The 14,520-nt window shown below is 49.6% G+C and overlaps 1 protein-coding gene across 7 annotated transcripts in view; it reads right to left on the bottom strand.

The window, feature by feature from the left end:
- Positions 1-14,520, bottom strand: part of TNIK (TRAF2 and NCK interacting kinase) — a 167,910-nt gene that overhangs the window by 44,012 nt on the left and 109,378 nt on the right. For all 7 annotated transcript variants that reach the window (XM_052805179.1, XM_052805184.1, XM_052805180.1 and 4 more), the window contains exons 8-12: positions 12,690-12,744; positions 11,874-11,952; positions 7,505-7,680; positions 5,794-5,860; positions 4,759-4,963 (exon numbers count right to left, since the gene is read on the bottom strand). In XM_052805179.1, the coding sequence (XP_052661139.1) occupies positions 4,759-4,963; positions 5,794-5,860; positions 7,505-7,680; positions 11,874-11,952; positions 12,690-12,744 (582 nt within the window). The remainder of the gene's footprint in view (positions 1-4,758; positions 4,964-5,793; positions 5,861-7,504; positions 7,681-11,873; positions 11,953-12,689; positions 12,745-14,520) is intronic.

The following is a 14,520-nucleotide window of genomic DNA, read 5'->3' as shown; positions in this document are numbered from 1 at the left end:
AGAGAGATGTAAGGCTTAGCACGTAATACCTGTAGTCCAGGAGCTGCGGTAATGCAGCTCTCCTTGGAAATGGGTGAGGGACCACTGCTGGGACCACTGCAGTGCCACCATGTACCCATAGTACTGTGAGAAGGTTGTCATCTTAATGAAAATATTCCTACGAGCCATATGACACCTGCATATGCAGAAGAAAATAACAACCACCATTTTAGCTACCTAAGTTTATCTATAATTAATTGCTGGAATTTTTTTGCATTGCTTTATAAGAGCTTCCAATAGATAGTCTTCTGCTGGTTAACGTATAAAGGAGCTGCAGCAATTTTTTATCCCCTGAACATCCAGCTCTATAACTGCACTGAATGAAACCTCACATGCAAACAGCAAGATGCTTAGATTTGCTTTGTATGTTCCCTGTAAAGATCTGACCTTCGTTTTATATCTAGAAAGGAAAAAAAGCCACAACATGGCAGAAAAATGAGATTATGTAAAGCCCTCGCTGACTACATCTGCCCACTGCTGCCAAGGGGTCTGCACAGAGATTTGTCTCGCAGGACCCCTAATGCTCCTGACTGGGAGATGTTATTCCTACAGCTCAGCTGGAGTTTCGGTGGTTAAACTGGTGCAGCAAGGCTCATTCTGTGCCAGCAACAAATGGAGAGCTTATTAGGGGACTATATATATCTAGTACATGTATATACAGGGAAAAATTAAAATATATTCAAGCCTATTCACCCTTCTGCATTACACAAATATTTTCCTTAGTGCTATTTGATCTATTGATATTTAATTCTCTAATTTGTTTTTTTGGGGGTGGGTTTTTTTTTTTGCAGTTAGTTCTGGTGCACATGTTGAATTCAGGAGACCAGCTTTCTCCATGAGGGAAAACAAAGCTGCAACTCTACTTCCACGAAGGTCCCAGTTTCAAAGCTAGCTTGGGGATTTTTACTTCCACCGCAATTAAAGACAGCTGCAAATCTAAATCTCTTTGGCTGCCCGGAAGAAGATTCAGACTTAAAGAAGGAAATTGGTCAGCTGCTGAAAAAGGAGACTCAAGTGTCCGACAGATGCAAGAAGGCACGCGAAGGATGGCAGCAGGTCTCGGGGGCAGCATGAAGTGCATCAAGAGACCACCAGAAGACTTCCTCACTTGACTTTTTTATATACGCATTTGATGTCATTGTCGGAGCAACATTACAAGACGGTGGATTTCCCCCAAAAGGCCCTAAAATGAGAGGTACTTTGTGAGAGGTTCAGAAATCCTGGTTTAGGAAGATCAAGATGACAGAAAAAATGGGATTCCTTCATTTTGAGCTCTACTGGGTGAGGAAGCAGAAACAGTAGGAGCTCTGTCCCTGGCAGTATTTTAAGGACAAGGCTGGAAAACCACAAAAAAAGTCTACAGAAGGTCTGCACTGACAGAGGAATGGACCAGTTATCCCACCAACAGGCCTTTCTCCAGCTCTTTTGCTGTGCATCTCCAGTACAAATTAACTCCAGGCATTCCTGAGCTTGGCATCCTCCTAAGTCAATCCTTTTGGTGCTGCACTTGGGCCCAGCCAAGGCACTCACTCAGCCTGGCCACCTTCACGGCATCTTACGATGAGTCGGAGCTCTTTCTATAAAGAGTAATACGCCTGGCAGTACTAAACAGGCTGACTTAGGAGCCCCAAAAGCCACCAGCTCCAAGTGTTTATTTGTCCTGGATGCTCTACTGGGTTTTAAAGGTCAACTTTACTTTGAAAATACAGTAATCTGAGTCTTCCACTGGTCTATCCTCCCAGAGATCTGCTGGTTCAGTGCTGCCTACTGGAGGCACACCCCATCTTAGTCAGACCATAAAGTAGCACGGAAGAAACCCTGTTCCCATTAACTAAAATAAATCCAGAGCCAAGAGTCAACAACTGAAGTTAGTGCAAAGCCAGAGTAAGAAAAAGCAGAGAGGCCAAAAGGCAACGGCCTGGCTGCTGCTGAAGCGTTTGGATGCCGTTGCGATGGGTATGAGAGCTGGAGCAGCGCTGTTCTCGGGAGCAAAACTGCGGTGACATAGATGGAGCCTGCTGGGTGCCTCCGGGCAGCGATACCAAACTCGGCACAGCTGTGACAGCCGCTGTCTGGTACCTCTGTCTGGCCATCAGATGCTTCCTGCCCCAAAATACATGGGAAGAACATAAAGACCAAACTATATCTGCCACTAGCTGGCTGGCTGTGCTAGAAATAGTGGGACAGGCTGGGGGTACAAACCCCTTCCCGTGTCCCCGGGCAGAGGCAGCATCCCTCCCCAGGGTGGATGCTGGGACTCCTCCGTGAGGAGGAAGCTCAAGGGGAGGATGCTCAAAGCTGCTTGTGCAGCTCCTCTAGCCCACTCCTTGCAGCAGCGACAAAACTTTGCTCATTTCTGCCTCTACTATTTTTCTGGTTTCCCTACAGCGGCTCACGGCAGACACACGACACCTTACAGCCAGCAAAGCCGCAGCTGGCTGCAGTGGAGAGCACTCGTCCTAACCGCTGCCGCAACCCACCGCGTTTGCAACAGAAGGTTTGTACCTCTTCAAGGACTCCTGCTTTAATCCTCACCATAGCAACTCGGCGATGTTTCTTGCTCGCCATGCAAACGGTGTCTAGTAGAGAGGAGACCTCATTTTACTCCATGGCTGGAGATGCAGGTGAGGCTAAACCTGGCTAGACAGACCCGAGGAGATGGGCACCCGAGAAGACGCTGCCCGCTCTGCCCTAATGCTGGCTGAGCCCACGGGGCTGATCACGCCGGTGGCCCCGTGCCAGGGCGGGCAGAGGATGCCCCTCGGTTACAGTCCCACCGTCTTTCCCCACTTCTCCGACATGGCAGGAGCATGAAAAGCCTCTTCGCCGGCTTTGCTCTGGCAGATATCTCCCTTTCAATTTAGGTCTGAAAATTGTAAGGCAGCTGGGAAGAAGGCAATGGGTGAAGAGCCCAGGGGGGCTGTGAGAGCCACCAGAAACAGAGGCACTGATTTTAAATCCTGGCTATGGTGGCATTAGCTTTTAATGACACGGGGGAAAGAACGGCGGGAACCGGCAGAGCCCGGTGGGCTGCGCACAGCCTGACCCCGCGAGGCAGTGCCTCCGTAGCTCAGGGCAGAGCTCGCCAGCTTAGCAAGGAGATTAGTCCTCCATTCAAAACCAGCCTGGGAAGCAGCAAAGAGAGAGAACAATTTTCTTCTATGTGAGGAGAACATATTAATACAGCAGCAAGCATTGTATTCATTACAGGATTGCAGCTAATCTGGTGTCTGCTTTTATTCTGCTGTTGTTCTGCTCCTGTACCGCTTGCAGCAAGCAGACTGGGACAAAGGCAGAGCCAGGGTTCCTTACGGCAGTCCTCAGATAAATATCTGTTGGGGCAGGGGATTTCGGGGTGCATCTACGTGCAAAGCTTGTCCTCTCTCAAAGCAGCTCGCCAGCTTTGGGAAGGGTGCAGGACGCAAGCAAAGCCTGACCTACAATGTATTGAACACGCCATGCTCTGCGCTCTGACAACATGACAGACCTACATATTTACCAGACTGAAAAAATGCTTTGCCTGGGATTTGCCCGAGTTGGTTTTCACCCTGGAGGGGCTCAGAGGACCACCTCGAAGAGGGGCCATACCATCACCATCATCTTCGCCATCAGCTGCCTGAAATTCCTTCCTGTCTGTGCCCCTGGCCCGGGGGCATTACCCAGCCCGTAGGGACAGTCAGGTGAAACCTAACAGACACTCTGGCTCACGCAAATTAAGGGGCTGCCTGCTCTAATAGTCCATTTACTGCAAGTCCTTTTTCCAGACATATCGGTGACCTCTTCAGAAAGCTAATTTAATTACCCTTAATGTATGAACCCTTCAATCAGACGCTTGGGATGAGTTCAGCACGAGGCAATGGGTATCCTTCCTCGTGCAAAACCCCGTCAAAAACCCAAGAGCAGGGAAAAAGCCCCCTTATTTTTTGGTGGACTTCTGCAATCCAAGAACCAGGAGCTAAACCAAAAGCAAGTGTTTCCTACAGGGTACGCAGCCAGGCTGAGCAGCTCAGGGACACCCAAAGTCACCCGGTCAAATCCTGCAGCTGGATTTTAAATGGGGTGGATAATTTTATGACCGATCGCATTTGTAGCTGGTATGTTAAGACAAGGGTAATGAAATCTTATGCTTCGGGGCATGTATGGATCGTTGCACAAGTCAGGCAGGCATCTGCCCCTCCCCTGCAAGAGAAATTGTAATTGGCAGGGACTGGAAATTAGGGACCAAAGGGGACACAAGTGGCACGTGGATCTGGGCAAAGGGCAAATGGATCTTTTCACCTTCTCCTCAACTATAACAGTCCACAGCAGCAAATAGTGACAGCGAACTTGACAGATACCTGGACCAGTAAGAGTTTTGCCCACCTCGACTGAATACAGCTATCACCCCAGTAATGGGCTAACTCTGCTCAGCAGTTCCAGGGATCCCTTTAAATTTTGTATTTCAAGGGTTTATTTTATAGCAAACCAGCATTATTATCTTCACAAGAGTTGGCAACGCTTGCTGTGGTGAGGAGAGCGGCCGGAGGCGGGTACGCAAAAAGGATGAGGAGGGGGCTTTGACCAGTGCAGCAAAACATTTGGGGTTACCAACTAGAGAGGTTAGGACATGATCTTCTTAAACCAGGCTGAGAACAGTCACTCGGGACCTGCTACCAGAAATCCCGCTGTTCCACCCAAAACCAGCCTTTGCCAGCCCATTACTCGGCTCTGGCCAGTTACCTCCTCCAGCCTTCGCCTCTGCTCCTTCTGCTCCTCGATCCGCTTCTGCCGCTCGGCCAGCAACTGCCGCTTGTGCTCCTCGTTCTCCCGCTGCTGCTGCTCCAGCTGCTGCCGGCGCAGCGCTTCCGACCGCTCCTTGTTTGCCAGCTGCAGCCTCAAGAAATCCCGTCTCAGCGTTGACTCCCCGGGCAGGTTTAGGATGGAGCTGCGTAGTAGAGAAGCATCAGAGAAGATCCCCTCTTGCCACGGGAAGTTCTGCGTGATTTCCCAACGTGGCCCCTCTTCCCTTCATCCCAGCAGCATCCAAACACCCCACGGAGCTTGGGCAGCAGCGGATGGAGGGACGGAGGGACCACAAGTGTCGGGGCAGGGCAGCAGACGCAGCGCTCTGTTCACGGCTCACCAGTAATTTATTTGCTAAAGGTTTCCTTTACATTAAGTTTCTAACCAAAGCCTCTTGTGCTGCAGTGGCACACACTATATTTAGCTGTTCACAAAGCACATTTAGCATGAATCATTGCCAGCTATTAAAATACTATGTTATCTCAGTGAAATAATGGAATAACCTGATACTAATTACAATGACTGTGAAAAATGTCACCAAAGAAAGAAAGTTCCAGCCCTACCGTGCTTGCGGCAGCACCGGGAAGGTTTCATGGTGGAAAGTTACATGGAAATAGGGAGTTACACTTGGATGTAAGGAACCGCATTTTAAAGAGTCGTCTTTAATTTCACCTCGCATTTCTTCCACATCTAAATACCCACATTGCATGACAGCGCAACACCGCGCTGCAGATCCCACAGGCAATGGGGTACCCGCGTCTTCTTCCCCAGCTTTTAGCTAAGGTGATCTACAGCATCAGTTTATACCCATGCGCTATCTAGCAGAGGGAATATACTCTGTTCTGCCAGGGAATGGGACTCGGTGCTCAAACTATCCTTTTTCCATTTCTAGTTCATATGCGCCTGTAATCCAAGCTGATTTTATACAGAATTAAAGAGACCTAAGGGCAGAAACGAAATGCTGATTCTTACCTGGGCTCTCCAGAGTCATTTTCCTCCTCCTCCTCCTCACTTCCACTGTACTCGTACTCTGTCTCATCTAGGAACAGAATTGCTTATTAGTGGCCTTTGCTGGACTCGTTTGTCTCTCCAGTGGTTGAAAACCCCAGAGCTCTGAAGGCAGAACAGACAACTCTTCTTCTCGCGTGACAAAGAATAAGCAGCATTATTTCCCTGCATTTTCTGCTTTTAGGGGGGGCTGCAAGGCCAGGGAAGCATGGGTGGTCTCCCTGGGTGCTGGCCTTTGCCGGCCGGCCAGAGGGCTACGGTCCTGGCCGGAGCGCGGCCGGCAGCGCCAGCACAGCGGGCAACGGCCCCAACAGCCACGGATGCTCAATGCAAAGATGGGGGGTGTCCATAAAATAAGAATATATCCCCACATAGCAAAGACAGTGAGGGACCCCCTCCTTCAGGAGGGTTCTTCAAAGGGAGGTGCACCACAAGCTATTGAAGCCACAGGCACGGGAAGGTGGGATTTAACTACGGCTCTGAAGGCACTAACTCTTCTGTCCCAAAACATATGCTCTTCCTATGCAAATCCATGTATTTTCCCGGCAATGAAGACATCTACATAAAAGCCCAACTGCAACGTTGTGCTACATACTGTGATTTCTATTGGGATATCATCTTTATCAGATGAAGGGAATGATAGTAAAAGAAAGGCTTGCATTTATCCAATTACTCTCCATCTCTAGGGTCCAACCTTCATTTGCCAGACTAAACACATTTAATACTTCACTGGGATCCCGTTTTATTGTTTTGATTGTAGTGAAATCTATTACAAGGGGCTGGAAGGTACGCATGAAAAATTAATACCGCTACCAATAAGAAGAGAAATAGTGACATATTAATTTGCTGGATTCTACAAATGAGCTTTCAAATTAAAATTCGGTTCACAAGCAGCTGAATACTTTAACAAGTTTCTTCAGCTATCTGATCTCCCTTTCAGAGGACTTTGATAGGGCCCGGAGAGTTCACTGAAAACATTCGGTTTAATAGGTTATTCCCAGTCAACGGAATTGCTTTGGGGCAAGGGTCTTATCTAGATGTTCGTTTGCACAACTCTGCTCATCACTGGTGCAGCGTGAATGTCACGTAGATCAACAGACTTGGCATGAAATACGTGACCTGGGAAAAATTCAGCTTAGCAGCTTCTGCCTCCCACGCGCCAGTATGCATATATGCAGATGTAAATTTTATACACACATTTTAATGAATCAAAGCTTAAATGTTTCATGTGGAAATTACCACCTGGACAAAAAAGACACCATTTTTCATCAGGAAAAAAAAGATTTAAAAACATTGATTAGCTCTAATGACAGTCACCTGTAGGCTTCGTATGAACACCAATTGTTTTATTATGGATATTTATTTTCGTTTCAATGATTGAGAGGAATCAAATCAAACAAAATAATCTGATCTCAAAACCGTTAAGAAGCGTGGTCACACAGAAGGACCACACCTATTTAATTCAACCAGTCTGCGAACAAACTTGGCCGTCTCAATAAGGGAAACTGGTGCTGATACCACGAGCAGCCCAGTCCTCTTTGCCTTCCTTCCACCCATATGCTTCGCCCGCACGGATGCGCCTTGGTCTACGCTAGGGATCTCCAAGCGCATGGCAGAGGTCAAGGATTGCCCAGAGTGCTGCTTCTCCACTAACCCTTCTCGCTTCTCCACTAACCTTTCTCGCCTCGCTTCTTCTTAGTCCTGTCGATGTGATCCTTGAGCTGGATGCGGACCTGCCTTTCGTTGGGCTGGTCACGGATGAAGGGGTGCTTCATCAGCTGCTCCGTGGTTGGTCTCTGGCTGTGGTTCTTCACTAGGCAGCTCTCAATGAAGGACTGAAACTTTTTAGACCTGGCCAAGGATAGAAAAGGATGGTACAGAAAAAACAGGTAAATATGTCGATTCTCGTATTAGAAAGTGAGGAACCTGTGGGTATTCGAGAAGACTGTTTGGCTGCTACACAGTTCTTGCTCAGATGCAGCCTTCCAAGAGGATTCCCATGACCTCTCTGTTGATGCTTAGCACTGTCTCAAAGCTGCACCATCACATGTGCCCTCTATCACTTTGTCCTCTCCTACTCTTCCCATGCATGCTCCTATCTATGCCTTCCTCGTGCAATTAGGAGAAACCACCATTCTGCTGAGTCTGGAGAAAGCTGGGACCCATCAGTATGACCTGACCAGGGAATCACCAAAGCTAGAGGTCCTCAATGGCAACCAAGAAAACGCAAGGGAGTGTTCCTCCTCCCTTCTCTCTGACCTGTGAAACTGCAGGTGGAAACGAGCGACAACGCATACAGATATAAATGCAATTCCTTAATGGATTGTTTCTCGCATTTTATGGCCCCGGGCCATATTTCAAGAGATGCACCTTTCTGAAGATGAGCGGGGCAAGCGAGGTTGATGATTTTTTTAGGTTTAACCACCCAACATTACACGGCTTGTCAAAGCTCAGACAACCTCTGAGCGATGCTCGCTGCCTGCAGCCCTTCCCTGCTCTCTCAGGGAGACCCAGCAGCATCACTAACCCCCCGGGTCCCGGGGGCCACCATGCCCCGCTCTCCCTGATCACAGATCCAGGCAAATGGGACGTGCTCTTTGGGCAGCACGGCTTGGGCAGAGGTGGGAATGTGGCTGCGGGTGGCAGAGCCCAGCCCTTCTCACAGCCTGCCTTCAAGCAAACAGTTAAATTCAATCTCAGCTAAAACAATTTCAGCCAAATCTTTAATAAACAGATTTCTCTTAGTCTCAAGTGTTGCATATCAGAAGTTTTCCTGGAACTAATTTCATCACATTATAAACCCAAGAGAACAGGGATTTACAAGAGAGAAAGATGTTGACAGGCCACTATACTCTATGTTGCTTTAGCAAATAGGAAAATGAGTGTAAATTAATGTCAGAAGCCAACAGATACTACAGAATTGCATTAAAAGTAAAGCTATAAACTTTTGGGGATTTTACTTTTAAGCTGTCAGACTAAAAGTGATTTATCTTTTAAGTGCTAATCCATCCAAATTGAGATGCAAAAGTAAAATAAGCTACTGGATCCAATTAAATCCTCCCTCCAGCTTTATTAAGGAGCAAATCTTCCTTCCCCACCTTGCCTCAAGAAACCCAGTGTCCTGGTATATCCAGAAGGGACAATCCATGCGGTGCTCAAAAAAACCTGCTTCTAAAGTATGATTCTCCCCTGTTGGTGTGAAGCTGGAGAGACTCCAGTCCTGGATGTGTGGTCCAGAGCACCTGCAAATACGGTCGAGGTGAAGTAGCTGAAAAGTGATCCTCCAGTAAGTGTTGGGTTTGCCCATCTCTTGGGGATGGGGGTCCCAGTGCCCTATGATGCCCTAAGACACCTTTGCATCCTGGAGCTGGCTGAGCAGCTATGGATAGGGACCAGCTTAGGCTTCTGGTTTTCCTGAAATCTTCCTCTCCAGAAAAGCAAGCCTGTCCAGTGGCACAGTTCGGCCCTCACTGGAGCTGGAGCAGAAGACAAGGGCTTTCTCCGTGGCTCTGATCCAGGAGGGCACCGCCACGCGTCTCATCCCCTCCCCGGGCGCAGGTCAGCCCACCTTCCTGAAACACGTGCTCCTCCAGCTCCTGGGGTTTGTAAAGCTTAAATCAATGTTTGCAAAGTCTTTGCAGCTGCTTGAATGAAAAGTGGTATCACAGTGCAAATATCACCCCATTAACAAAGAGCTTTTGTCATCTCTTATAAGGCAGGGCGAGGGAGTGTTTATGGGAACGACATCACTAAAGTTCAAGTCCATTCTACCTGCGAAACGCGGGAAGAAGAAAATAAAGTTTCATTGCTGGCTGGCTTTAATTGGGAAAGAAAATGATACCAAAGAGTCTTTGATTTCATAGGAAGACAGCGCTATTTTAAAAGTGAGTTCAAGGATTTAGTAAGCAACAAAAGTATCTTCCTCTCTGGGATTTTCGATTCAGGGCAGCTCGCATGTCTGCATTCCCTCTCAGCTTTCCCTGCCTTACCCTCAAAGCTGCTGGAGTCACTTCGCTATTTCTTTCACATAAGGAAAAAGATGGTCTGCCCGCTCGGTGTACTTTTATGTGTTGCCATGCACAAAAGCAAGGACAAACTCAAGGTTCAAGTTGAACCTTTCTTCATTTTGCTTTTGTCTTGTGATCTGTGCTTGTGAAAACCAACCCACTGATCGCCAGAGAGCCACTGTGAAAGCCTGGTCAAACATCTCCAGTCGTCTTGGGTTGGGCTTGCAGAACTCCAGGACCCATCTTGGCCAGGCCCAAAACCTCCAGCTGAGAAACGAGCCAAGGACAGCAAGTTTGCCCGGTGTCCCACTGAAAATGCCGAAAAAAATTGCTCTTAAGGAATCAATAGAGTTGGTGGAGCTTTGTCTGGATCCTTCGGAGCTTCCCATCACAATGAAAGCTTGGAAGATGGATATAGGTTTGAGCTGCCTGGGGAACATGTGTCCCAGCTCTGCTCATGGAGGGGTTGAAGCCGGAGTTTCATTACACTATGACTTCCCAGGCCATCCTTCTCTCCAAGCAGCCGGGATGCCGTCGCTGGCACGGGCAGAGCACAGCCCTGGACAGACCAGCTGAGCCCGGGCAGATACCACCACGGTTCACCACCATGAAACGTGTGAACCTGAGGCAGCCGCCAGGCACGCGAGGGGAAGGCGATGCCAAGAAACGTCCCGGCTCGCACAAAGCACATCTCAGAGCAGGGACGAAAATACAACTTCCATCCCAGCTCCATTTTTACCTTAAGGAGATGGGGAAATGCTCTGCTCAATACCTGCTTTCGTCAGCTCCCCTCTGCCTGGAGGCTGAGGAAGCCTTTGCTGAATAAACAGCACTTTTGTATGAAAAATAAACTCTGAAAGTCTTACAATCCATTTTGTGCTGTAGCAGCGAGGATAATGAAGTAGAGGGCTGGTGATCTGGCAGAAAACAAGCGTATAAACTATTTTCTTAGCTGACTAATGGTATCCTCAAAAGGTTGCGCAAGGAGAGCGAGCATCTCTGACATCCTCTGCAGACCCAGCCGGGAAAGGTCGCTCTCCTCCTGGTTTGGTACTGGAGCAGCTGATGATTGGGCTGACAAAATTAAGATGCCTCCTGCTAAAGCCTGGGTGAGTTTTCAGAGGCTGGTCCTAAAACCCCAACACCATGCATCCGATGCGGAGGACTCCAAGCCCCTCTCACTCCTCTCCCAGCAACAAAATACCTGCTGCTGTGGCACCAAGTGTTTTCAATACCTACCAATTGCTCTTCCTTTTTTGTGTGTGTCTTCAACAAGATAATAAGCGTAATTTCCAGGAATAAGGCAAAACTTCCCCCTGCGAGCTCAGCCTATCTGGGAGCAAGGGGCAGTGCTGCCTCTCTAACATCTGGCAGATCTTTCCTGGGCAAACCGCTACTGAACCTGGGGCAGGCAAACAGCACGAACCAAAGATGAGTATTTTTAAGGACTCCAGCTCCATCGGTACAGAACATACAGTAACAAAACAACATCTGCTGGGCTTCAGGAATATTTTTCCTACGGGTTTTTATTGGCATGCCCTGTGTTTTTTTCAAAACAGTGATGTATTTTTTCCTGCAAAATTTTAAAATAAAGCCCAAACTAAGTACAAATCTCTGCATTCCTGGGCCTTCAAGATAAACTATCCTTTTTTTTGGCCTGGATACATGTTTCCACTTGAAAACGGAACCTGACTGGAAAGAAACGGGAGCCAAGCAAAGTGTCATCTGGCTTCAGGCTGCACAAACCGCCTTGGAAAAGCCAACTCTGCGCTGCGAAATGGCAGTGTGAGAGAGCGTTCCCCTTTCTGCCTACCTAGGAAGCCCTCCATCCCATGGTGAGCGACTCCTGCAGACCAAACTGCCTCTCCATAGGAGATCAAGACCCCAACCTGCACTCACTGGAGTGATGCTGGAGACCGTCACCAACCCCTGAAGCTATATAAATGTAAGCACCAAGTCCCCAGCGTGCCTGGGCTGCAGAAACAAGTTGCTCCAGAAATGTTTTTACAGTCGTTGAAGATTAAGAAAGGGACTCACCACTTCTTTGATTTCAACCTCGGGGCCGGGTTGCGGGGGATGAGGAAGAGGGCTCTCATGGGATGCATGTCACAGAGAGCTGCAATTTGCAAGAAGAGGCATTAAACACGGCACGGCGCTGCGCAGACCCCCCGGGTTTCCTAAAGAGAGGCTACACACCCAACTGGGGAGACCCAAGTTTCCTCTGAAGCTACAAGACCTGCACGGCAGGGGGATTTGCAGCGACAACCCCCTGCAGACAACCCCTGGCCTGGCAGCAGCCTGGAGCTCAGGGGAGATCTGCTGTCCCCAGCCGAGCGGCGTCTGTGTCCCCAGCACGGCCGGGTTCCGCGGCTCCGCTTTATTGACTTGCATTTACCAGCGCACAAGGACGGTCCCAGGATAACGCTGAAAAACCCACGGCAGTATGACCTGTGCAGATGCACCAGCTGAACCCAGCGTGCCACCACCTGTGTCACCGCCGAGGTGGGTGAAACACCAGCTCTGAGGAGCAGCGTTTTACCTGCTTCCAGTCCTCCACCCCTTCTACAGCTGTATTTTATTTCAGGTAACTGAGTCCCAGAGCGCTTAAGTGACATATCAGGATTCATACAGGGTCGTGTGCCGGTGCTCACTGCCCATCCCGTCCCCTGGGCCATGCTGCCCTGGCAGCTTTGTCCCCGTGGACCCTGGGAGCTCCATCCCAGTAAGCCCAGGCTGCTTGGGAAAACCTCTGCACCGTGTTTCTTGCACAGAACTGAGCGCCGGGTGGTGCTCAGTAAACCCCAGCACATTACAACCCCGCGTTAATTAAAGCAGAGCAATGCAACTACTTACGGGGAGCGCCTTCCGCCATCTCGATGGCCGTTATCCCCAAAGACCACAAGTCGCTCTGTGGAAGAAAGCAGAGGGACATACGTGATGCAGAGGAGCATCGTCACAGCGGTGGGCACTGGGCGAGGGGGGAAGCGTGGCTCTCCCCAGCTCAGGGGGCTCAGCCCTGTGAGCCGGGTCTCCGTGTCCTCTGCAAGCCCCCGGCCCCATACCTTGGGAGCTTGTGTCATCCTCCTGCCATGTCTTGGAGCTTTAGAAGAGGCTCCCAACCCCGCTGTTTACCCCAAGATTTATTTCAAAACCTTCCAAGGCATTTTCAGTGTGGGACACGGCCACCTTGCTGGGGCAGCGCTCCCAGTAGCTGTGGCGAGGACGCTGCCTGGGGAGATGCTGATGACCTGAAGGTCCCCTGGTGAGGGCACCTTAACGAGCCCTGTGCACTAACGAACGAAACCCCAGCTCCTGGATGAGCTGGTAACAAACTATTCCCTGGCTTCGGAGCTGGGGTAAGCAGCAAACCTGGCTGCCGACTCCCTGCTTAAAGCTGGGTGATACACATGCATGGATTTGATACAGCTCCAAAGAAAACAGGCTGGCTGGAATAGATTAAAAACATGAAGTATCTTGAGATACCTCAGGAGGCTCTTGTATCATGGACTGCTCATTAAATGGAAGCCTGAAAAGCGGCGTTTCGCCAGTGGAAGGAGAAACGGACACTTTTATTTACCCTGTTCCCAAGCCCTGCTCAGCCCGCATGGTTGGTTGAGTCTCCCGAATGATCAGAGCACAGAGAGCGCACCTATTTGGAAAACTCTTTGATTTCGTACTTCTATCACTCTTCCTTTCATTTTCCCCCTTGCAAACAGGGACATCTGTATCCCCAACTCCCTGCCAGAGAGCAGTGGTGAGCTGCCCTCCAGTGCCTCCTCCCCACCCCGCCACCGCTAACGAGCTGCGGCTGCACCTCCAGATCTGGTAACGAGCCCCAAAGGATGGCTCGGCTCTCCCGGCAGCAGCGGAGGCAGAGACAGTACGTGCCCGGCGAGAGAAAACGAGCACCTTCCCTAACGGCACTGCCGCAACTTGGTTTTTTGGCAGAAGGCGGCTAATTCATTATTCTGGACACTGTGTATAGGGCTGCTAATGATTCACAACCCAGCACCCGCTGCATTGGGAACAGGACCCAGACTAATTTTGATGCCTTCATCTCAAGCGCAGCATCTCCTGCCTGAGATGGGAGGGCAGCAACGGCAAGGGCAGAAGCTGCAGGTGCACAGGGGACCAGGACGAGCCCGATGCTACGTAGCTCCAGCTGATGTTTGCTGGAGACCGGCTCAACTCCAGTTGGGTGGAAGGGACAGACTCTGCCTTCCACCCTTCCTCCTGCACCTCCAGCTCTCGCATCTTGCTCTCGCTTCGCCCTGCTCTCTGCCACGTCCCTGCAGTCCCACTTCAGTTTTCTCCTCTCCATTTCAAGAGCTGCCCTTTCCAAACTGCCTCAAGTCTCTAAACCTGCAATCTAGCGAGGAAATCCCAGAAAGGTTGTTTTTTCCAGCACAGAGCCCCAAAAGCTCAGCCAGAACGAGAGCGAGCCTCTAGGGACCACATACACTATCCAGGAAAGACAACTTGGATTTTCAATTTCAAGGCACTTCTCCTCATTTTTAACTCAAGTTCTCCCCTAACAAACGCCGCCCTTGCTACACATCTTTGTACCTGCTTAAAAATTCTCTCTCAAATCTGATTTCCAGCCCTTTCGCAGGACAGTCTCATCCATTCTTTGTTTCTGGTCAGCTGGGATTTCTGCCGCATACTTAATTATCGCAGTCTTTCC

The sequence above is a fragment of the Harpia harpyja genome, chromosome 12 (assembly GCF_026419915.1).
Source record: "Harpia harpyja isolate bHarHar1 chromosome 12, bHarHar1 primary haplotype, whole genome shotgun sequence".
NCBI classification, from domain to species: domain Eukaryota; kingdom Metazoa; phylum Chordata; class Aves; order Accipitriformes; family Accipitridae; genus Harpia; species Harpia harpyja.
The sequence above is the reverse complement of the archived record's forward strand: the minus strand, read 5'-3'. Positions and strand labels throughout refer to the sequence as shown.